Here is a 25,094-nt window from a genome sequence, read left to right as displayed (position 1 = left end):
AAACTACCCCTATGAAATAAAACTAAGCACATTTTTTACAGTGATCACATAGATCCCTGCAGTGTAGCAAACAGAACAATAACTGTTTTCTAATCAGTGCATTACATTCAATGAATGAGACCAAAAGTGCCGAAAATCTGCAGTTGTTAGTTGGTAGCAGAGCAGCAGCACCTGTCAGACAGTCGTATGGGATTAGTATGAGGGTTAAGCGCTTGGCTGAAGTGGGAAGATACTCTTCTGAAAACCGGTGGTCTTTGTGGATAGGGATTTGTTGTACATTCCAAGAGAAAAGCTGGAAGAACTGATGTGCAGAGGGATAAAGGGGATCATAGATTATTTTGGTGTCCCAGAATGCACCAAATTTTCCTTTGTAGAGTGAATGCCTACATCTGCGATTCAGTGTCGTTTTCTTTTTCAGACAGTTAAAGGTGATTTCAGAATGCTTTGATTGATTTCTGAGAACACAAAAGTTGACCAGAAGCTGCTGTTAATTCTTCAGATAGGCTCTTCATTTGCTGGACTTTTTTATTGTTTAAATGCAGAACCTTTCGAGATCTTTCAGACAGATTAAGTATGTGAGTGCAGTGCATCGTGGGAGGTTTACTCATAGAATCTTGATGTAGACATCCTGCAAGGTCAGAAGTGTTCACCGTGTCCAGCTGTTCATAGCGAATGACCTCCGAATAACTCTTGCTTCTGTTATCTTCACCATCATCTTAATGACCGCAATTCACAGGTGAAACGTCTCCCTCGGTTTTATACTGTTTGTCTGCCATTGTCTCATTTCTCTCTCCCCTCTCTCTCTCTCGCTCTCTCTCTCTCTCTCTCTCTCTCTTTCTCTAGATCAGAAACCACCAGCATGCAGATTTTATTTTGGAATGGAGCTTTCATTCTTCTCTGAGTAAACGGTTTGCTTACGAATTAATAACAGAAGCTCCGATCTGTGCAGAATCAGGGATATATACCTCAGCGTAAGAGGAAATCCCCTGTGACGACCCCACACCACAAACTTTGTACAGAGTTGTTTCTGTATATTTTATGTGTATACCATAGGGTTCAAAAGTCAGAAACCACATTGAAAATATAGGATTTTAAATGAATTTAAGTTCTAGATATAAACAAACAGTTTTAGGACCATTGAAAATAAAATTTAAATGAAAAAATATACTTTCTACACATTTCTTATTTGTTTTCAAATTCACATTTTTTAAAATGTTTAATATACAGTTTTCATTGTTAGCATTTTTAAAGTTTTAATTTGATGACAATATTAATTAAAGGAATTGCATTAAATTGATCAAAAGTAACATTTATAATGTTACAAAAGATTTCTATTTTTCCAACTTTCTATTCATCAAAGAAAAAGTTTCACAAAAAAAAAATATTATTCAGTACAATTGTTTTGAATATTAATAACAATAAGAAATGTTTCTTGTTACTGCATATGTACTGTACATATTCAGTGGAGAAAAAAAAGCAGGTGGTCTCTTACTTTTTACCCTACTGTTCCTCCAAGAATGGCAGATTTTCTGTATGCTATACTAAATTGTGGCACACTGCCATCAAACCGAGCATATTTCTGTCAAATGGCAAACAACTTTCTTATCTCTAATACATTCTCCTGCTTCACATACCTTTATAGTCATATCATCTGCTGCAGTAACCCAAACATCTTCACAGTACCAAGAAAAGCAAGCAAGCGGGTGCAATTCTGCTCAATTAGTGATAGCGAGCAGTAACCCAAGCGGTAAAGAAAACAAGCAACGCTCTGCTGTTTTTCAATAGCCATGGCTTAGCCAACTCAGCAGCTGGGCAAGTAGCTGACAACAGGAATCTCTGAATATCAGTACCAACAGAAATTGTTTGTGATACACAAACCGAACATCTCCTCTGATTTAATAGCTAGGAGAAGAAGGGCCAGTAGGGGGAGCTTCAGATATCATGTCCTAACTGCTGGTTTGACATGTTCAGACATTAATTGCTAGTGCATTTGTAGCCTGCATTGTGGTATGGAATTCATTGTGAATAAACATAGAATGCAAATGTTCAAAAATGTATTTATCCATTAAAATAAATATTTGATCCATCAGCAAGTATTCAATTTTATCTACGTATTTATCGACCCAACATCTGCATTTGTTGATGGAGATGTTTATTTTTTAAGGAATCGTGTTCCGCTGTTGAAATGAGTAATTAACTACAGGTTTCCATCAAAGAGAAAACTTCCTGTTGTGCTGTTTTCAAAGTGAGTTTGCATGTTATTAACAACAACTAATATACATTAGAAATAACCACTAATACCACATTGCAGCGAACAATTTTACAAACTATCAAAGCAGACCGCATCATTCCATGGCCTATAAAGATATTTTGCGGCCAATTTAAGACATCTCTTAAACAGCACAAGACACTCTGTGTTTGGGTTGCTAAGACAGTCAATAACAAAACTTCTCTAATCCCCCAAATGTTTTGCTTCAGCACAATGAACATTTAATTGATTGCAACCATTCCACATATCAACAAGCAGATCAGAGGGCAATGGTTCTTGGGAGCTGCGCACGCTGCGCTGTACCGCACAATGCTTATTTTCCTCTATCCTTTGAGCGTCCTCACTTTCTGTGTCTTATAGGAGCCAATACCTACACCATTAGGCCAATCAAAAAGTCCTTTTCCCATCATGCTCTAATGGCTTAACGACAGAAAAGAGACAAATATTCCAGTGGGAAAAACCAAAGCTTAGTACTCAACTTTATTCTCCCCTGAAAAAAGGAAAGGTTTCCCTGCAAGAACTCATTTCTCCACAGATGTGTCATTGCTCCGCAGCAGGGGGTTGAACTTTCTAATTCTTTTAAAAACCTTCTTGGTGAGACGTCCTGCGGGAGCCCCAGTAATTGCGGTGTTGATCTTTTTACCCTCTGTTCTGTTTCTCCTGTGGCGTCACATCTTTTGCCCACTCATGAAAGGAGGAAATGCTTATTAAAGGAAGACTGGGAAATGTTTAGCCTCCTTAAAACGAGCATAATTAGGTAAATAAAGCTTGAAAAAAAATCAGAACTGTTTTTCTACACTTTTTTTTTTTTTTACAGGGGGGTAAGTTATATATCTAAGATAATTTTTTTTATGTTTCTTTCTTCATTTTTGTGTCATTTTCATGTCCGTGTGTTCTCAGTCTATACTGAATCAGTCGTGAAGACTTTCTCGGAGAACTTCTGAAACCTGACAGACTGTAAGTAATTCAGATGTCCCTGGTGGGACCATTTGGACAAGCACAAGAGCTTTTACCATCTACAATGCCATTGCAGCAAGGAAAAGTGCATGTAACTCGCAGCGCACCTCTTTATTGTGGGAAATTCCAATTCAGCATTATCTTTGCCTTGGGCCTCTTCTGGTAATCACTACAATCAATGAACAAAACTGTTTTTTGCTCATGTGAGTCATTACATCACAAGACAGAAATCATTATGTGATTAATGAATGTAAAATTACTGTAATGATTTTGCCTTTTACGAAATGATGTCTTTCTCAGGCATTTAACTCATGATCAGAAGATGTGTTGTTCAGCCGTGGAGAAATGTCATTACTAAATTATCTTAATGCTTTACAATTAAATAGATCATAGAGAAAGGGGTTCCCCAGTTGACACTAGGACACAATTAAAATCAGCATGTGTTAAATTCTTGACCGCAGATCTCTTGGCAAGGATCCACACCAGATGGAAGCAGGATTTTGTTTTTCTGAACGGTGCTACATCTTACTGGTAACCATTTTGTGTCCGTTGTAATGTTTTTAACTTGTCATGAACTAGCAATAAAAACTAAGCTGTGATGGTGCCTAATTGAAGGCAGAGATCATTATCAATTCATTCACCCTTGTTCAAGACTGAAGTTTTAAACCGTACCGGCTCCCTCCCTGTGACTTTACTGTGACTAAAACCTCCCTGCCACAATGAAGTAACTTTTTTTGTGGTTCGCTTTATTGATACCACTATGCACACACTCTTCATTTAAATCTTGAAATGAAGAATTACAAAGGAGCATTTGGATTTCAAACGTTACAAAAGCTGCGGGAAGGTTTCAGATTTAATTGGCTTGTGGCTCTTTTCTCAGCATGTAAGATGTGGTTGTATTTTGCATTTGTCATGGGTTTACTATAAATTCAGTGTCCATAATTGGGTTTCCAGGTAACATAAACACCAAGAAAGAAGACTGTGGGAATTAAAAATAGACCGTAATTTGAAAGTAAAGTAGACAAAGATTATATTAAGGGACTATTCCCTGTGAAAATACTACATGAATTTAGAAAAATACGGTTTTGATTAGGGCTATGTAATAGAAAGGAATAAAATATACAGTTCACTAAACACATGTTGACCTTTTGTGATAAGTTTGAACAGCTTAGCTCTTCAGCAAAACTGAAACCTTTGTGGAACACAAAACAATTCATAAAACAGCAAAATGAAATAAAAAGAAAACATACAAAAATTAATGCGAATATACATTTTATACAAATTTTTTACATTTAAAATACGTGACAACTTGCTCAAATGAAAAAAAAAAAACTTATTTAACCAGTTTAGATATTGTTTACAATTTGAATTTTGAATTTAAATTGTGATGTTAAATAATATTGCATTGTATTTGTACCTATTATAATATAAGACAGGTCCGAAACTTTTTTTTTTAACACATAGAACTACTGCCAAAGAAAAGCATTTATGTAAATGGAATTTTGCCTCAGGATCATTTTCTGAAATACAGTCATATGCATGCTTGATAGGTTTATCTCTGCCTTTGTGTCCTGTCGCGTGTCTCAGTCAAATCCTTCACCATTTATTTTTATCCATTTTCATGGCATGAAAGTACCTCATTAGATTCTATCATTCTCTATCTGTCCCCGAACAATCCCTCACGTCCCAATGAGTCGTAACTTCCCTGTTTATCGGTTTAATCGGGATTCGTCTAATGAGGCACTTGTCCTGTACGGCAGAACGCTGTGTGTGTGTGTGTGTGTGTGTGTGTGAGTGTGTGCGCTGACGTAGAGGTGGGCTGGCAGAGAGTTAAGTGTAGTCTGAGTGCCATCAAGATAAGGCAAACATCAGAAGTCCTGAAGACAGTAGATAGCTCAGTCTGAGTACTGATGTGTACACGAGTGTCTTGTGTCAGATGATATCTCAGCGTCGGCTCGCATTTTCATTCATTCTGAAAGCTCAAACTGATAGCTCCAGCAGAAAAGTTGTGAAGTGGTTTCATGAATGAGGTATCACGACATCGCGTGGCACTCTCCAGCATCAATTTATTTTTGGTCGGATTTGGACGATCTGAAGCTGGTCGCCGGGAAGCTGTGCGCGTATTGGACGGATCTTCTCCTCAAGCAGAAGAGTTGTTGTGAAAGAGTTTTGCAGAAGAGCACCAGCAGCAGCATGGATTACTTTTTATTTCGACTCTTCTGCTCTTTGGCTTTGGCGTCGCTTCTAGTTCAAAGGTAAGTACTTGCTCAGTTGTTTCGTGTCAAATTTAAACTATTGCACTGGTTTCTGCAGGTGAATATTGATTCACTCAACACATTTGCTCACAAATATGAACTGGCTTGATATTCTGCAGTACGTGCATCCTAGAACTTTCAAAAACATGTTTTTAAAGTTTTGTACATCCGTTGTTGCTTTTACATATTTGAGAAACGTTTATTTTTTTCACTCTTTTGCAATTTAACTATTTGTACGTGTCATAAAGTTATAAAGTGGGCTATTGATTCAGTTTTAATTTATTGGTATATTTTAGCTAATAATTTTGCTAATAAATAATGGCTTTACCAGAGCTCAATTTAATGTCAGTGAACCAACTTTTGAAAAGTTTGTTTGCAGTTTATTTATTTCTTTATTTGCATTTTCCTTTAATATTATTATATTGTACTGGTAGTTTGCAATGTAGTGGTTAGTTTATACACCTAGGTAAGTTTGTAGTTGCTTATATTTACTTCACAAAACTTTTCTTACTTGTACTGTTATGGAAGGAACATTGCATCTGCTATTTGTCAAGTTAACTCATTCGTAATTGCATCCAATCAGCCCCATTTGATGCCATATTTTGTATACGTATATGGTGTCTTTTTCCAGCACATGGTGTATTTTGTAATAGTCATGAGCATTAGGCTTCTCAGTGGTACTTTTGTCACTTTAAAATGTGCCACAGCAGTTTTGTATGATCCAGTAATAAAAGGGTCTTTGTATATTCTAAACGCTTAAACAATGCAGAAGAACACAGGGTATTTATTATTTATTACCTCTTTATTTATTGCCTTTTTTTATGCAGATATATTTGGATACATAATAAAGTTTCATTTGCTCTTCTAGGGCAGACTCAAATGAAATCTTGGGACTAAAGATCCCCTTTGACCCCATTCTCAATGCCAACACGGTGTGTTTGACCTTGCCCGGCCTGACAAAGAAACAGCTGGATGTATGTATGAGACATCCAGATGTGACCGCCTCAGCCATACAGGGCATCCAGATCGCCATCCATGAGTGCCAGCATCAGTTCAGAGGACACCGCTGGAACTGCTCAAGTCTGGAGACCAGGAACAAGATCCCCTATGAGAGTGTTGTCTTCAGTAGGGGTAAGCAACAAAATTAACTTGAACATTTGTAGAAATTGTGACTTTTTTTTTTTTTTTTTCATCTGGTTTAGCAAAGTTAGGTGTATAGAAGTACAAAAACTGAGTTTCAAATAAATTTGGTATACGTACTTCATTAACATACTCAACTACATCTTAATTATTTGGCTAGCTAGAAACTAATTCATAATGGGTTAATTAATCCTTAAAGTTTGAATATTGCAGACACACATAAATGTTTGATAGTAGAAAAGCTTTATCAGCCATAGGCATATATCACTTAAAGAGTGGATGTAAATATCCTGCAAGAGGGCTTCCCTGGCCAGCTAATGTATTTTACTCTTTACCAGTGCAAGTGCTGTGAATTTGCTTTCAGCATTTTCCCAACCCTCAGTGGCAAAAGCATAAACCTGTTTAGTTAGTTTCTGTAACCCAAAGTGACAGTTTCCTTCAATCTTTAATTCATTTTCCCACTTCCTCCACCATCAGCGCAGCCGGGCATGCCTCTCACTTTAAATTATTTGTTAGATTGATTTGTTCCAGGTCTTTCATTGGCTTGGAAGGAAATCTAAAACAGCATTTCCATGTCCGTGTCTCCTGGCTGCGCCTAAGTGCCGTTTGCCCCCCATAGAATCATGAGAGGATTGCAAAAAAAAAAAAAAAAAAAAAAAAAAACACTGCTCTGGCTGGTGTCATGTTTGCACGCTCGTGTGTGTATTTCAGCTTGCAGGTCTCCTCTGCGTGAGTGTGTATGTCACTGTGGGTGGATGGGTGGGTTAATAGGTGTGAGTTCCTGTGTATTTTGAAATGATCAATTGAACATCATTCAGATGTCTCATCTCCGATCTTTGTTCTGTGCCTCAAGGGCAGCTCTGCCATCAGCAAGCATTTTTGGAAAACATAATGAATTTCATACACTGACTGCTTCACACCTGATTTAAGTTTTAAAGGCTAACTAGTCATTTGTAATTGCCAGAGATGGACAAAACAGGACACGGAGGTGAGGCGAGGCTGCATTCTGAAAAAACAAGCCCCGATCTGCATTAAACACTTTTTAAGTGGTAGACACAGGGTCATGGCCAGTTTAAAACTTGTTCAAACTTGGAAATGTCTGTTTCTCTTGAATGATCATTAACAATAAACTAACTTTAGAGGTCACACAAATGCATATGACTGTAGACAGTCAGTCATGCAGAGGTAATAAGCTTTTATATTTTTGTAGAGTTTCTTTCAGATCTTTGACATTAACCGAGTTTTTTCTCCTCTTAATGACGTACCTAGGAAAAAAAAAAAAATGATTTAAAGTTAAGTAATTTCATGAAAGAAGCAAAAGTCATTATACATTGTCAGTACATTATATTATATTTCACAGCATGCTGAAGGACAAAATAGGAATTTCATAGCCTTTCAGTTTCTCATATATCTTTCAGATCACTGACATTAATCGGGCACATAGATTTTTTTTTTCTCTTAGTGATTTAATCATTAAAAATACAAATTTTGTATGACATCTATAGAGAGAGAGAGAAAGGAAGAGAGAGATTCATATGCTTTCAGATTGCTGGTCATTTAAATGTCAAGATAGTAATTTCATAGGCTTTCACTTTTATATTTTAATTTAATATTTTCATGTATCCATATTTTATTTCAGATCTTAGACATTTACCAGGCTGATATATATATTATTATTATTAAAAAAAATGTAGAGTAATTTTGTATGTATACTTTAGTGGGTCTTTTTTCATGCTGAAGAATAGAATAGAATAGAATACAATAGAATAGAATAAATCTTTATTTTCCACCGGGGTGGACATTTTTCTTTGGCTCACCGCAACGTACAGGACAGATAAACATACAAACAATGTCTCAAGCATAATAATAAAATAAAAAAATAAAGAAAGATACAAGGCAAAATATCATCTTAAGAATAATATACTTAGATGCATTAAAACAGCAGCTCATTTGTTTGTTGTTACTTTGTTTGGAAGTGCTCTTTGCTTTGAACAGGCAGAAGGAACTATAAACTATTTAGCCTTTATGGGCTCTTTCATGTTCCTGAGCATGGCCTTCTTTAATTCCCCATCTGTCCCTGAAAGTCATTCAGGAGAGTCTGCTTTTATGAGACCTACGGTTATTTTTTTTTTTTTTTTGAGACCATTAGCTTTCAACAAGCCTTTAGCACAAAACCTGCAGAGGGAGAAAAAAACTGTGTAATTAAATACTGTTATACAAGAACAATAACATAACTTGCTACTGCTAACATATGGCTCTCATGTGTTCGAACGTATTTGCTGAGGAATTTCTTAAAATCTTGTCGGAAAGCCTTAAAGTCTGCCACACTTCAGGTCCAATAAATAGCGCAGCGGATGAGAGCTGAAATCCAGATGAGCGGCATGTGATTAGTACAGCTCAAACAGCCACTAACAGTAGCCAGGTTAATTGTAGCCACGTTTTGAGCTCAGCACAGAGCCTGTGCACAGATGAGCATGTCTGTGCTTAGCCACTTTAACCAGAGCCCTCCACACCTTTTCCATTGTTCCTGCATGTGCATGCTTTGGATGCTTAAGCTCAGCACAGTATTCACTAACTTTGTCCTGTGAGGTCTTTCTGTTGCTTGTTGTGAGAAGGAGTATACCGGTACTTCTGTCAAACATCAGGGCTAGTGCGGTTTCTCCTTGAATGTGATAGCAATCTTCTGCATAAAGCACAGAGAAAACATTTCCAGGGCAAAGTGGGGAGCTTATAGACAATGTTTAAGTGAGGCTTGCCTAAATAATCCCTTTTATTGTCTCTTTGGCAGGATTCAGAGAAAGCGCATTTGCCTATGCCATCGCAGCGGCCGGAGTGGTGCATGCCGTATCCAACGCCTGCGCCATGGGCAAGCTGAAGGCCTGCGGCTGTGATGAGAAACGCAGAGGCGATGAGGAGGCATTCAGGATCAAACTGAACCGTCTCCAGCTGGAGGCCATTAACCGGGGGAAAGGCATGGTGCATGGTGTGATGGAACACTTTCCCGCCGACGCTCTTGGCCCCCAGGACTCCTGGGAATGGGGCGGCTGCAGTCCCAATGTAGAGTTTGGGGAACGCTTCTCCAAGGACTTCCTGGACTCCCGTGAGACGTACAGAGACATTCACTCCAGGATGAGACTTCACAACAACAGAGTTGGCAGGCAGGTGAGAGACAGCGTTATGTTGGTTGTGTGTGTGATGTGTGACACTAAGCCTGAATGAATCAGCAGTGTTGGATTGCATTTCCAAAGAGTGCAAGGGATCATCTTACGCTCCCTTTTAATGTGCGTTAAAACCCATGTTCAAAGATGAGCGCCTCTTTTCTACTGAGATACTATAACCGTGTCACATGTACTATAGGAGACAATAGCTGTTGAGTTCCACCTTTTGATGTACCTAGAAGCTACAGATTTCCTTAGAGCGGCGGTTAAACATGAAGGGACGCTCATGTTGCAGCTGTGCTCTTGAAAGCTTCATCCCTGCCCGTTTTGCCAAGCGTAACATTTTTGTTTGTGCGTTCCCTGAGTCGTGCGATAGTTGGTTTTTCTAAAGCGAGGCCCTGGCATTGCGAGAGGTTTGTTGAACTTTTTGCCTGAGCTCCTGCCTGCATGTAAACGTACGAGCTGGTGCCCCGTCTATGCTCAATTAGGTGCTCTCATGAATCTTTTCCGATCTCCATGCACCCCCCTGAACCACCTACCAACAGCAAAACACTTAAATGAGCAATAACTCCACTCGAGCAAAAGCAAACATGTGCTTCTCTGAAATATGTTATCTTTGGATTTGGGAATGTTTAAAAGGCATTTAAGCTTTATCAAAATATGCCTTCCCTGGTGTTGCCTTTGATCAGTGAGTCCCTCCTGGTGGCAATGTGTGATGTAAGGGATTGAGGTGTTGTCTCTTTGTGTTGTTGTACTAATTAGATAATAAGAGACACATTAGCGGCACTGAGCGGTTAAAGGGATAGTTCACCCAAAAATGCAAATTTGATGTTTATCTGCTTACCCCCAGGGCATCCAAGAAGTAGGTGACTTTGTTTCTTCAGTAGAACACAAAGCAAGATTTTTAACTCAAACCTATGCAGCCATTCAGTGATATAATATAAGTGAATGGAAATCACGGCTTTAAAAGTAAAAAAAAACAAAAAAACATAGACAAACAAAACCAAATTAAACCCTGCGGCTCGTGATGGTACAGTGATGTGCAAAGATACAAAAAGATCAGTCTGTGCAAGAAACTGAACAGTATTTATATAATAATTTACCTGTTATTCACCACATTGTCCGAACTGTCCTGGGCGTGTTCGCGTCTTTTTCTTCAGCCGTCCCATGATGCGTCTTTTCTTTTTCTTCTTGCTTTACAGCAGATCGCAGACTTATGAGTGCATTACTGCCTCCTATCTCTCAAAATGACCATTGACATCCACATTCTCAATTAGGTATCCTAAAGGCCTTGTGTTTCATCAAAGGGCACTGCTGTAGTAAAAAAAAAAATCATGTATGATGCAGTTTGTTGTATAGAACACAAGGTCATCAGACATATGAAATAACACATATTTTTCCAAATTTATTTATCAACCAAAAATGTTAGACAAATCAAAACTATTTTATATTTTAGATTCATTCCTCTTTACTTTGATAACACTCTGGATATAGTCCCATCTTCATGAGGAGCATCCAGAACTGTCTTTCCAACAGATCCGAGGGATTTTTTTTAAGTTATCTGGCCACTTGTTCGCTGTTTTTCTTCTTCACTCTGCAGTCCAAGTCAACAATCCCAAAAGTGACAGTTTTTTCTAAGCATTTAAAAAAAAAAAACAGCATTAAGGGACCAGTGGATGGAGTTTATTTTTACAGAGCATCAACAGAGTTGTGCAAGTGTTTTTGTTTGTTCCCTGCATTTCGAAGGGTTCGAGCCCCGCTCGGACCGAGTCGTTGCTGCTGCTGCTTTGGTTCAGTTTCAGCCTCGGCATCTGATTCTGGATTATAAATAAATGGCTGAATCTGACTGTAAGCCATTGTTTGTTTTGGATGATGGTTTTTCCCTCACGGTAATGTCACAGCTTCCACATGCTCTCAACGCAAAAGCCTACTGGCGCTCGTGATTCTTTAGCTCCGCCCACACGTCACGCCTCCAGCCGGTCATGTTTTTCCGAGAAAAATCGGTACGGACTATCTTTCTCTTATGATATAATAAAACTAAAGACTTTTTGGAGTTATGAAGGATGCAGTACTTCTCTATAGGTACTCAAGATTAACAGGATATTGAGTGAAAACGAGCATTTCACCCCCCCTTTAAACTTCAAATATGAGAGTCTGTATGTGTGTCAACTATGTGTAGTATGTCTATGTCCATAAGTCCATAAGATCATGAAAGATAAGTAAATAAAATTAGTTGAAATAAACCTTGCATGCAGAATGTAATGTCATTCCTGTCATATTACTCTTGAAGGCCCACTATCCGCGTATTCATTGTTTGAGGCCAGTTATTTTGGTTTGACATGGCTGTTGGCATTACTTCACAACACTTAAAAGTCATTTTAGTCAGTACTTACTGTAGGAATTAGAACATATTTGCTGAAACTTATTTTCAACTTCATTATATAAAGCTCTGCCTTCCTGCTGTTGGGTTAGAACATAAGTGTTTGTACTATTCCTACTCTTATAAACCACCACTTCTTGTAATCCTGAGGTAACGTTTTAAATTTAGCTGGCACTTTTATTCATAGAAACTTCAATTGCATTCAAAAGATACATTTTTACCAGTTTTTGCATTCCCTGGGAATCAAAGCAATGGCCTTGGCATTGATATCGTTATGCTCTACTGACTGAGCAGTATTTTAAGAGTTTCACTATAGCTTGTAACTTCAATATTAGCTATTTGAACTGCTTTTGGTGTGGCTGCTCCTCACACAGTGACAGCTCATCAGCCATTCTAGACATGGGAGGTAAGATATCATCATGGATTATTCTGTTATCACTCTTTATCGGGACGGTACAGAGCTAAAGTGTAAATGACCACGATAAGCTCAGATTGGCTTCACTGGCAGGTCCACACAGACAGTGTCGCAGATTGTTCATTGTTTGCTGCTTCCTCTTCTATAATTTGTCTCTGTATCGTTCCATCAGTTTTCTGCTTCCCTTGATTATTCAGACAAAACATGGTCAGTCCCAAATAAAGTAACAGATAGTAGCCATGTTTGCCGTCTAAAGCACTTCTACTAATTCTCATGCCCAATTCTGTCTCACGCTATAAGCGAAGACACATCGTTCTAGAGACTGTAAATTTGGTATATTTCTAAAATCTCTGTTATTGATGAATTATGTCACAGTCTACTGATTAATCATGATAATTATCATGATCATTGTGGATTTTTCTGGCCAAAGTCACCCATTCTTGGACTCTGAGATGACATTTCAAAGGATTTTTATTGTTATCAGTTTCTAAACTGATTAATTGTTATTTAAATTGGATGATCTATAAAGAATGCTGGAAGTTCAGGATTTCTGTCTGTGAAGCTCAATTAGGAGGTGTGCCGTTTGATCAAGCTGCCAGCGAGGGTGTGATGTACGGAGAGAGACGCCATTGTTCAGGAATATTTCTTCTGCTCCTGCCAGTAAGCCTATTTGGCATCTGAACCTGATTGTCAGAAAAAAGTTAGACAAGAAAATTTGCAGCTACCGAAATATGTTACTGTTGGCAGGTTTTCCTGAGTCAGTGTCAGTGGGATGAGAAAGGAAAAATGGCAAAATCCTTCATCTTCAATCTTTAATTAAACTCATCTTCTCACAATTCATGAAATATTTATGTTTTTCTCTGCCTAGCCCATTGTCTTTGGCAGTTGGGTCTCATCATTTTGGCAGATGGGTGATGTGAGGTAGGGGTCCCGGCTGGCTAGGACGCTCTGTATCGCAGAGCTTTTTTATTTGCAAGGTTTGCGACCCAATACTCCCCTACCTCCCTCCCCGGGAAAGGTAGTCGCTTGTCGAGGAGGAATGTAGTGACTTTACTGGGATGTACATGTCGCCTCATGCCCACCCTCTGGTTCTCACGACGTTCAGTCTTGTTAAAAGCTCTAATTAGTGGCTGCTGGCTATTTGGAAACAGATGTTTAAAGCCAGCAAAAGATTTTAGACATCAAACACAGCGGGAAGTAGAAAGACATTCGCCCTTCCTTCCCCAAATACAACTTTTAAACAGTCTGTCACTGGCCAGGGCAACACAGAGGGAAAAAAAAAGGAAACTGCATGAAGAGAATCGATTTAATTGTATTGTTTTAGTATTTGCCATTCACTGCCTCTGGCAACATTATATGGATCGGCAGGGCAAAAAGAACAGGGCATGTTTTTATGGTTGCAGTAGTTGCCGATTACATGGCAACGTCTAGTGGGGTTGTAAATTATTTTTTGCATGTTTTCATTGGAGCTCCTTCCACTCAATGAAGACCGGTTGGAAAGCCATGCGGCATTTCTACTTTTAGAGCAAAGCAAGCAAAGGGCAGGAGACGGTACAGAAACACAGTTTATAAGAACAATGTTTTGACCTTAAAGTATTAGTGACATTTCCTCTACATTTCTTTGCTGTGTATACCACACATGATTTAAATTTAAACATGTTTAATTGACCAAATACATCACAGTCTGGTCATGCATTTGTCCGAGACTTTAATGAAGACGTGTGTTGGGACATTGAGGTTTTGTTGGAACGCCTCCTCTGAAACATCAAAGGAACGGAGCAAAACTCATTCAGCAATTCATCAAGAGCCATTAGATGGAGGATCATGCTGTCAGGCACCCTGTCATCATTTTGTCCTAGATCTTAAGTGAAGTATCCAGCTTATAGCCTACCTAACGGTGTCTTACTGCGACTACAAAGCCCTGAACACAAAAGTGCTCCACACATGATTGTCTCTTTCTGTGGTGACAGACATTAATATGTTCCTGATTTTTGGCCTGGCATGCAAAGATTTTAGACATAAATATAGCTGTAATGTAGATAAAGACATCATGACCTTTCAATTTTCTTTCACGCTCACATTCACAAAAATGATGAGAATGAATTGCATTGCAAACATTAAAGAAATTAGTAATGCAAAAGTTTAAGCCATAGCACATTTGATTTTCTCTACAGCTTTACTTTTGTCACCCATACAGGGGTGCTGGCTTTACTGCTCCTCAAGCTGTTCTTTGTGGATCTAAATTTCATACATGGATGCCTTTGTTCTCAGATCAACATTATCTGGAATAGTTTTACACTAAATTGAAGGAATATGAACACTGCCATGTGGAAACTCTTTATCAGACAGGAAAAAAACCTTGTTGCCATATGGCAGTTCTGTGCCACATTGGAATAGCTGTGATGTATTTTCTCATTGGCATTTTTTTTTATAAATGGAGTATTGAGTATATTACTGCACTTGTGCATGAAAAATGTGCATTTATTAATGTGCGCTGATTTTTCTGAACACATGAAACAAATCATTATTGAATTATTTGTTTCATGTGTTTTTAAAAATATGCACACTTACATTTGACATAAAAGACCAAGAAGAAGAGTGCACAGCTGGCTAACACTGAGCATGTTTTTAAGAGGAATAAATGACAATGATTCACTCGCTTTAACTAGAGTTTGAAATGTACTTTATAAATACCTCAAATTAATAAAGAAACATAAATTGAATGAGTTATTTGAAAGTTATTTTCATTTAGAATAACAGGCACCCATTAATTGTACAAGAAGTGGTACGTTTCTGGGGAATTGTTGACATTTGGAAACTCTGTAATGGAAACTACTGAGAGACTAACATTTTTTTTCTTTAAAAGCAGTAATATTTCTTTCATTAAAATGTAATAAGTTTCTCTACTTGTTTAAATTACTTCTGAAAAGGCGGCATGACAGAGAAAAATTATTTTCACCCACAATATCATAGCCGAACATTTTTCGCCCCAGTGAAATCCGGATGAACAAAATAAAATTCCATGCAAAAATGCAGCACATTAAAAAAGTTACATGTGTCGCAAATGTTGTTTCAGGTTGATAGTATTCTCGAAAGTATTGAGCTATAATGGCTTAATTGACAAGTCCCAAAAAATTGAATATTATTGTAAAAGCTACTTAATTTAATTATTAGTTTTTACATTGTTGATGTATTGTGAAGAAAAAAGCATCTGACTTGAGGGGACTTGCATCTGTATTTCGTGTATACTGCCTGTGGTCCAAATGTGCTACCAATGTGTTTTACTTGATCTCAGTCATGGTGCCAGTTTATGGGTGAGCCTGTCTCACTTTTTTTTTTAATTAAAGTGTCCCAGATGTGGCTCTCAATTTGCTCTGCACCAATGAAATTACAGCACACCCTTGAAAACATCCCCATCCACTGAATTTCGGAAAAGAAAATGTGCAAATTTATAGGCACTAATATGTTTTGCTTGCAGATCCATTTATAGTGGCTTCTGCTGTGTTGCTGTAGCTCTGGAGCACGACGTTTTGCTGTACACATCAAATGCTGGTGAATAACTGCAACACCTCTTCCACGGCGAATCTGCCAAATACATGTCATAGGTTTGCTCTGTGCTCGATACCAACCTCGATTGCTTGCAGGTTGCGTATAAATGTACCGGTATGTCTCTTTACATATGAAGCCCTGTTTCCTTATAGAAAGGTAAGATACGTTGAAAAAAGCAAATGTGTTGATAAAGCCCATTGTTTCTCAAGTTTCATTCTGTGCTAGCAGGGCGGTGCAGAGGCTTGACAGGCTTTACTTTAAGGATTTTAATCTGTTCATGGCAGACGCACGAATGAGCTGCGCTTCCTGCACTTCATCTGTAGCTCCTCAGGCTAGACAGTCTGCCAGGCTTCAGTCAGATGCTCCACCTCTCCACACACCCGATAGATTATCCTGTTGTCACTTTAGCAGGGCGGCAGCTTCCAAGAGAGCACTTCCTGTCTCTTCCTCGTTTCCTCCGCTGCCTCGCACCCACACTGCTCCAGCCATTAGGTGCCAAGTCCAGGCAGAGGAGGAAGAAGAGCAATCAGACCCTGCGATCTTCCATCCCAACCCTGTAGCTTCCTCAGCACAGGCCGCACATGGCAAGAGCAGGCATGTCCACTTCCTAACTGCTGGAGGTGTGACATTTAAATTGCCGTCAGGTTCTCGGCACTCAAAGTGCAAGGATTTGAATATCCTTATTTGTCTGTACCCGCATCGCATCGGCCCCCAGGGAACTGATTTGGCTTCCTTTTGAAAGGCTGAAGTCTTTCGAAACAATGACCCTGACATGATGCTGGTGATACACGGGTTAATCTTTGTTTATGCTTCACAGAGGTGTTCACCTCAGACTGAGCGAGATCAGCCTGAAATTCTGGTGTTTTGTCAAAACAGTTTTGTAGTACCTGATTTGCCATTGTGGGCGTATTGTTGTGATTGATCAGTGTTATCTTTGGCCTCAGTATGGGTGTGATATCTGTTTTATGTCTCTTGACTCTTTGAGCCCATTCATATAAAATAGACCTGCTCCATTTGCATGCGCACCTATGGTGGCTAAGAGCTTGAAATAGAAACCACCGGCATGCAAACCGTATAGCCTGAAGAAGTCACGATCTTCAGGCATGGGAGATGTCTGCTTTTGACAACTACTGAAAGTGACCTGCGACTCGAGGTGAACGGCAACAGTTGTCAGAACATTGCGTTTTAGCAGACCGTGGCCCTGGAGGATTGAAAAGTTGTTTTGAGTCATTTCAGAAACTGAAAAAATATGTCCTGGATCGTGACACCACGGCATAGGAGGGGGGAAACTGAAGAAATAAAAACACAGGCCATGGCTGAGTGACGTGAAATAGCACAGGTTCATTTTATACAGTGAAACCTAATCCATCGAGTTTTGACAGACAAAACTCGACTTATCTCTAAAGATGTTCAAACTGTGTTTTGTCCCGCGGTGAGCGCTAGGAAGCCTGAGACAGTGTGAAATGTGGGATTGCTAAGCCTTAATGTTTGTGCTTGTGTTGTTGATATGGGTGGGTGCTGGGGCATCTGTCAGTCGTGAGGGTGGCCCCTCTTCCTCTTGGTAATTGGATCTAAAAGTTTATAGCTGGGGATGACAGATAAGTGCATTGTTGAGAGAATGGGAGGTCTGAACTTGTGAGTAGGGCATCCTCATCTCCAACTCTGAAATGTCATGTGATGGAACTAATAACCACAGAGAGAAAAAAAAGTGCATGAGTAATACTAGAATGAATAAATGTTGTTCTTTATCTGGATTTATTAATTTATTTTGTTAATAATTTTTCGTGCATTATGTACAATGACTTGAACATGCCTCTTCTGCATGGATTTTAATTTATGATTTTTTTTTTTTTTTTTTTTTTTTTTTGGTGTGCATAAAGTCGATAATGTCAGGGTGATAGAACTGTTCAGATTTTATAAATAAAAGTGTATCATAAAAAGTCATATCATAAAGTGATAATTAAAGTACTTTAAAAAATGTTGTCAGCCAAATTGACATTTCATTTGACAAGTCTTGTGGTCCAACCAACATGTAGAAGCATGCAGAAAACAAAACAATACAAAAAACAGGAACTTTAATTCGTAGAAAGGAATCTTCTTTATAACTTTTCATGACCTTAATGAAAAGCTTAATGAGTTCTATGAATTTATTCATAATATTTTTTTCCTTTAGCTATTAACGAGCCAGTAAGATGAAAATTCTAAGCTTCCTATCACTGTTTATAAGTCCTGTACAATAGGTTTAAATCCATCCAAGGTTTAAATCAATCCATCTTATTCCTCTCATCGCGAAGCAAACAGTAAAATAAAAAACTTGAACAATCTCGCTGCTTTTTCTTCTGTGTGGGTGTATTCAAGCCGCGCGCTTCAGTTTGAATCTGAATAGTGCGTTCAGCGCGGGAGCGTGGTCACATTAGATATAATGAAGGGAGACATGAAAACAGACATCGCGTTGTTTTGATATGGATTACTTTATCACAGAATATCTGTTAGCAGCACTTGTTACACTTCATTTTAATGACGTGTTTGTAAATGAAGTTCAGCACAGATAAAGGCTGCAGACAGCACACATACTGATAAGACGCTCGGGAGAAAACAGACACATAACTTCATAATCATACTTCGCGTTGTGATTCGGAGATGCTTGTTGGTCTAAATAAAGTTGGTAATGAACCCTCTTTTATGGCCAAACGCTTTGAAAATCCTGCCTTGTACTCACCGAGATTAGAAAAGCAGTCATCAGTGAAATGTTGTGAACACAACAAAAGGGATTTGTTGTACTGCTCTGGTATTGTGGTAAAAATGAATTTTAGCCATTGGTTCTTCTGATCTTCATTCTTTGGCAGTGAAAATAAAACAAACTTGCCTTAACAATTAAAAACACACTGTCTCCTCGACATGATGCTATCACATCAACTGCTAACCAGAGCGTCTGTGTGGGGGAGTGGGGCAGGTCAGAGTTCCGTTTCTCCCAAGACGGTAGGCGGAGATTATTATGCAAAGTGTTCTAGTGACGTACATAGAGATGGGCAAAAGATTTGAAATCTATAACGACTCGCTTCAGCGATTCAGAGTCGACTCCTTACTTTAGAAGCCAATAACTTTATAAATCGTGTACTTTTTGGTTTAATTACTTTACACATTGTTTACACTGATGGACAGCTACATCATACACTGTAATACAGGTAATTTTTGATTTCCCATCTGTGTGGCTCTTTAATTAGGTCCTCGTAGATGTAGTTGAAAGAGGGCAGGAATCAATGATTGAGGAATCATTTCTCACATATGTAATTTGAAACGTTGTCCATCAACAGTTCCGTTATTAAAAGATTTAAAAACTATATTTTTAATAAAAATAATAAAAATAATTAAGAACTAATTTTCCTTACTGTGTTCACTCTTAAATGTCATTGACTCATCTATTAATATCTGTTTCTTATTCCATTCATCACAAATCAGTGATTCAACTAATAAGGGCCCAGATGATTTTCCACTAATGCGTTGCAAAGTATAGATTGCCAGGTATGGTCCAGATGCTGTGGTTTCCAGATATTAACATCTTCCTCATCTGTTTTGCTTGTGTGCAGGTTGTGGTGGACCACATGAGGAGGAAATGCAAATGCCATGGCACATCAGGAAGCTGTCAGCTCAAGACCTGCTGGCAGGTGACTCCAGAGTTCAGAACGGTGGGCTCTCTGCTGAAGGAACGCTTTAATATCGCCACGCTAATCAAAGCCCACAACAGAAACACAGGTCAGGTGGAGCATGCCCATCCAACACACCGACGGAGAGCCAATGCAAACGATCTGGTCTATTTTGAGAAGTCCCCGGATTTCTGCGAGAGGGACCCTGGATCGGACTCTGCTGGGACGCAGGGTCGGATCTGTAACAAGACCAGCCAGGGAATGGAAAACTGTGAAAGCCTGTGCTGTGGCCGGGGCCACAACATCTTACAGCAGACTCGCAGCGAACGCTGCAATTGCAAGTTCCACTGGTGCTGTTATGTTGTGTGCGAAGAGTGCACGATAACAGAGTGGGTCAGCGTCTGCAAGTGAAACAAGCAATCATCTATTAAATGTACAAAAACTGACATTTAAACAGGGAAAGACTGAGAAATTCCTGCCTTTTGCAATGGACTGCCGTTTCCATGATTCGAATGGAAAGCACAAAAGTGGACTGAGATGAATTGAGTGCTAGAGAAGTGTGCACGTGTTTGCACACTGCATGGGTCCAAGCACAAGATTTCAGACTGATTTTGGACTTGCACTGCATATAATTTCAGAAAGTATTTTTAATTTAAATAAATTAAGAATATGGGTATATTGTTGAGTATATTATCAACAGAGCACTCATCGACACTACGTGGTGTTCGTTTTATTTCAGTTTTCAGATATCTCAATGACTCCTAGTCTTGTAATATAGCAACAAGCAGACGCATGGGATTCCGGTACTTAAAGAAGAGAAATATATAAATACACACACGTATATATATATATATATATATATATATATATATATATATATATATATATATATATAGTTAGTACTATCATATACTTTTGCACAGACCCATTTATCAGAAGAGTTTACCAAATAAACTCTGAGTATAAAAATGGTATCATATACCAGTAAATATCAATTCAAAAAGGCCAGCATGTCTTGTTTCAGTTTCCAGTGATTGTATATATAACCACTTTAATGCTGGTAAAAGTGTAAACTGGTCTTCAAAGGCTTTTTAAACAGTCAAATGAACAGATTGCAAGCTGTGGATCAGTTCTGGTGACCAGCTGAAAGGACAACACTGTTATATGGATATTTGTCATGGACAAATCTTATGAAAAACAGATTGTAGAAAGCATCTGAGGAGACTAAATATGTGGAAGAAGCTGGACTAAACCTCTACAGATGCTTGTGTGCATGTTGTTTCGCTGCAATCTGTTGGCTGTGCCTCTGTTCACTGTAACAGGAACATATTCACCAGAGCTTTTAATGTCAGTCAGTAGATATTTAGACAGATGTATAATCACCTCCTGATCACCACACCCATAATGTGGTAGCTTTAGGTCCCCTCGACTCAGCAAACTTTATATAATAATAAAATAGCTCAATTTCTGCCAGCTCATTCTTCAAGTGACTGTTCAGACATGACTATTCAACATTCAAAGTTGTTTTAGCATCTCTTCAGATTGCTTGAAGTCTTATATAATGTCTTGCAAGAAGTAGTAAAATATCACTGGATATTTTATGAAAATAACTGTTCAAGGCAAGCAAAAGAAACTTCTATAAGTCTCAGATTTTTTTTTTTTTTTTGTTTAAAAACCATTACTTTGATCAATAATTACAAAAATACAATAATAATAATAAATACAATAAGCTTTTGTACACTTTTGTCCATATTTAAAAAATGTCTTAGTATCATATGAAAATAAAGTACATCATTACATTTTAAAGGGAGCGCCAACAATTGTTTTCATATAGTAGTTTTAAACTTTGTCCAATAATGAAAGAAGAAAAAAATATATATTTTTGTTTTTGTTTTAATCTGCTAATCTTGTTCTGTTCTTCTGTTTTGCTTTGTTGTTGGATTTATTTATTTCTGTGATGTTTCTCATGTTAAAATATAAGCCAAAACATCGGATATGCATTTGTAAAAATATACAGAGTCAGTTTAATTGAGTTGTCAGAGTTGAGTTCCGGTTAATGTTTAATTTAGTTTGATTGTTTGCACATTTAGACCAATTATTCTGGAGAAAATGACTGACATGAAATATTGTGTGGGGTGAGCGCGATGATTTTTTTTTTTTTTTTTTTTTTTTTTAATGGTATAATTTTTTTTTTACGTTTGAATATATAAGTTATTTTATTTTATGGATAACTTAATATTTGTAAAACAATAAAGAACTTAATTATAAATAGTTGATGGGTGAGCTTTCACATTTCCCCTGTTTTGCATGTGCAGAAGAAAGAAAACCACCAATATATCCTATTGTGTATGTTTTTTTAATTTATGGAAAGCATGAGAAAGAAAGAGAGAGAGAGAAGCAAAAGAAAAAATAAATATTTTTTTCTTTTCTGTTGTCTGGCAAAAGTAAACTATTTTTAATTTGTGAACTGCATGAACAGTGGTTGTTGCAGGACAAGTGTGTTGTTGAAGCCTGCAGAGAGCTGCCCTCAAGGCTTCAGTCAGTCAACAGCCTTTTGTAGAGTAGCAAAACTGATCATCTCTGCCTTTATATAAACATGTTGCAGCATAAATTAGTCAAGTAACCCTTTTAATCATTAATTACCATAAAGAATGAAGTTGTAACTCATAAAGAACATCATAAAGCCCAGCTCCATGAAATACCAGAAATAAACAAATTTGTGTGTGTGTGTGTGTATACAAAGATAGATAGATAGATAGATAGATAGATAGATAGATAGATAGATAGATAGATAGATAGATAGATAGATAGATAGATAGATAGATAGATAGACAGATAGGTAGATATGAAATGATCATATCATAAAACATCATCAAACTGTGTATCAAGTATCTGCCTGAAACCAAATGTTACATAAGAAGCATCTGAATTTTGTTCAGACGGAGGGCAGATAATAATGTCTAATGACGTCAGTTTGATCCCCACCTTTTAATTCGCATGTCATATGACTATGTGTGAAGATAAATTTGTTTACAAAAGTTATTCACGAGTATTAAATGAAATCAAAGAGAGCTGATGCCCATATTTGTTATAGGCAGAGCAGAGTTCTACACATTGATGTTTGAATTTTTGTGCTCCAGTTGAAGAAAAAACATGATCGGTGGTACTGTATTTACTGTATATTTGCACTGACAGTCAGATTCTTGGCAGACACCTTTATACCCATGTGACTTCTAAGAAAGAGCTTATTTGCATATAATGTGTTTTGCATATCAATCATGTTGTTTTCTGTGTGGTTGATGAGTGCATTTTGTGCAGGCAGTTGACATTTAGGGACATATATAGAAATTTGAGAAGACACAGAAAAAAAAAAAAAAGGCCAGTTGGGGAAAGCAGCCGATGGAAAACAAGCACCTCAGTGCCAATGCCTGATGTGAAATAAATGTTCTGCGTTTTTCCCCAAGGGTGGATCACGTCAAGCTGATGTGATGGGCCAGTCTCTACAAGCACAGGACAGAACAGACAGAGAGACTGTACACACCACACAAAGCTCAGAATGACACAGTTTTTATTGCAGCCAGAGATAAGTCATTATTATTTTGTTAGCTGAATCAGAAGCATGGCATGCGAGAGGCAGAGACTATGCCGTGTGTATTGAGACCTGTACACCATTTGGCCATGGTTGTTTGACCATGCTAAAGAAATTATGATCTTGAGAGTCAAAGGCTCATTTAATTATCTGTTTGCAAACACAAGTGAACTTTGACCTCCTTACATGCTCAAAGACCACACATGAATGTTTGAGCAGGTATTGGTTTGCAGATACATGAGGGATTCTGCATGAAAAGATCCTGTGCACGCAGATGAACACACTAGCAGGCCCTGGCTGGTGATTTACCTGCACTTTAGCTGGTGAATTTAAAATCTATGTCAGACAAAGAAGAGTTGATGCAAATACCCATCCTTGAAAAAATAAATGTCATTATAAAATTAATAAATATATAATGAATAAAAAAAAGGGAAATCAGTTTTTGAAAACAGGTAGTTTGGCATAATCTATTATTACTATAACTTACATAATACATTTGCTTCAAATTTTAAAACAGGAAATTATCTCATCAAGAGGTCCCCCAAAGACCCTCATGGCTGTGTCAAGGTCACATGGAAGTCTCCTCAAAAATCAGATTATGTGACCTTTTAGTGCCAAGACAAGATTAGTTCAGGTTGGTAGTTATCAAAAACACAATGATAGTGAATTAATAATCAAAAAGTCTACTTAGAATTCTGGGACCCACTTTATATTAAGTGGCCTTAACTACTATGTACTTACATTTTAATTAATAATTTAGTACAATGTACTTAATGTGTACATACATGTTTTTACATTGTACTTATATTTTAAAAAAACGACATGTGATTACATCTGTATTTAATTTCTGTAATTACATTTATAATTACACTGTTGACCCATACTTTACACCTTAACCCACCCTTAAACTTACCCATACCTCCAACCCTCTCCCTAACTTTACCCCTATCCCAGCTCAATAGCAGCAAAAGTGTTTTACAATACAATATGAACACACTAAGTACATTGTACTTATTTTTTTATGTAAGTACATAGTAGTTAAGGCCACCTAATATAAAGTGGGACCGAATTCTGTTTAGAAAACAGTTATTTTAAATTGTAATAATATTAATATTTTTAGTTTTATTGTTCTTTCGAAACAGACTCCAAACTTTTGCATGGTAGCATATGTTTCAAAGCTATATGTTTAAATACTTAAAAACAAATAAGAATGATTAATATGTGCACTAGGGAGCTCCGCACATGCAAGAAACAATAAATAAATTGTGCACACGATTTACTCATTCGTTCCCTCAATGTAAATGTGCACACGATTACTATTGCGTTCCCTTGATTTACTATTGCGTTCACTCGATTTGCTAAATCGTGCACACAATTTATAAATCGAGTGAACGAAATAGGAAATCGAGGGAATGCAATAGTAATCGTGTGCACGTTTTAGTACATAGAAAGAACGAATTAGTAAATCGTGGACACATTTTAGCCTAATATTTTTTTCCTGCATGTCATGTGCGGGGATCCGTAGTTCACACAGTTGCACCACATGACATTTAAAACCACCTGAATAAAAAAAAAAAAAAAAAAAAAAAAAAAAACATTTCTAAAAACTTGTCTTTTAGTCTAGATCTTTCTTTGTAATAGATACACTTTTTGTTATTGTCCCTTTAATGTTGCTGTCAACATGATGATTAGTCTATAATAAATATTGACGTCATAATGCAGAGGAAATCAGCCACAT

At 37.7% G+C, this 25,094-nt stretch overlaps 1 protein-coding gene across 1 annotated transcript; it reads left to right on the top strand.

Moving 5' to 3' along the window:
- The first annotated feature begins 5,119 nt into the window (after window positions 1-5,119).
- Window positions 5,120-20,593, top strand: wnt10a (wingless-type MMTV integration site family, member 10a). The gene is made up of 4 exons (XM_052566213.1): window positions 5,120-5,481; window positions 6,350-6,612; window positions 9,410-9,783; window positions 19,711-20,593. Exons 1-4 carry the CDS (start codon window positions 5,252-5,254, stop codon window positions 20,176-20,178), a joined length of 1,335 nt encoding a protein of 444 aa, XP_052422173.1. The 5' UTR covers window positions 5,120-5,251; the 3' UTR covers window positions 20,179-20,593.
- Window positions 20,594-25,094: the final 4,501 nt, after the last annotated feature.

Source organism: Carassius gibelio, chromosome B9, assembly GCF_023724105.1.
Source record: "Carassius gibelio isolate Cgi1373 ecotype wild population from Czech Republic chromosome B9, carGib1.2-hapl.c, whole genome shotgun sequence".
NCBI lineage: Eukaryota > Metazoa > Chordata > Actinopteri > Cypriniformes > Cyprinidae > Carassius > Carassius gibelio.
Note: the sequence above shows the minus strand (reverse complement) of the source record. Positions and strands in the feature narration are given on the sequence as shown.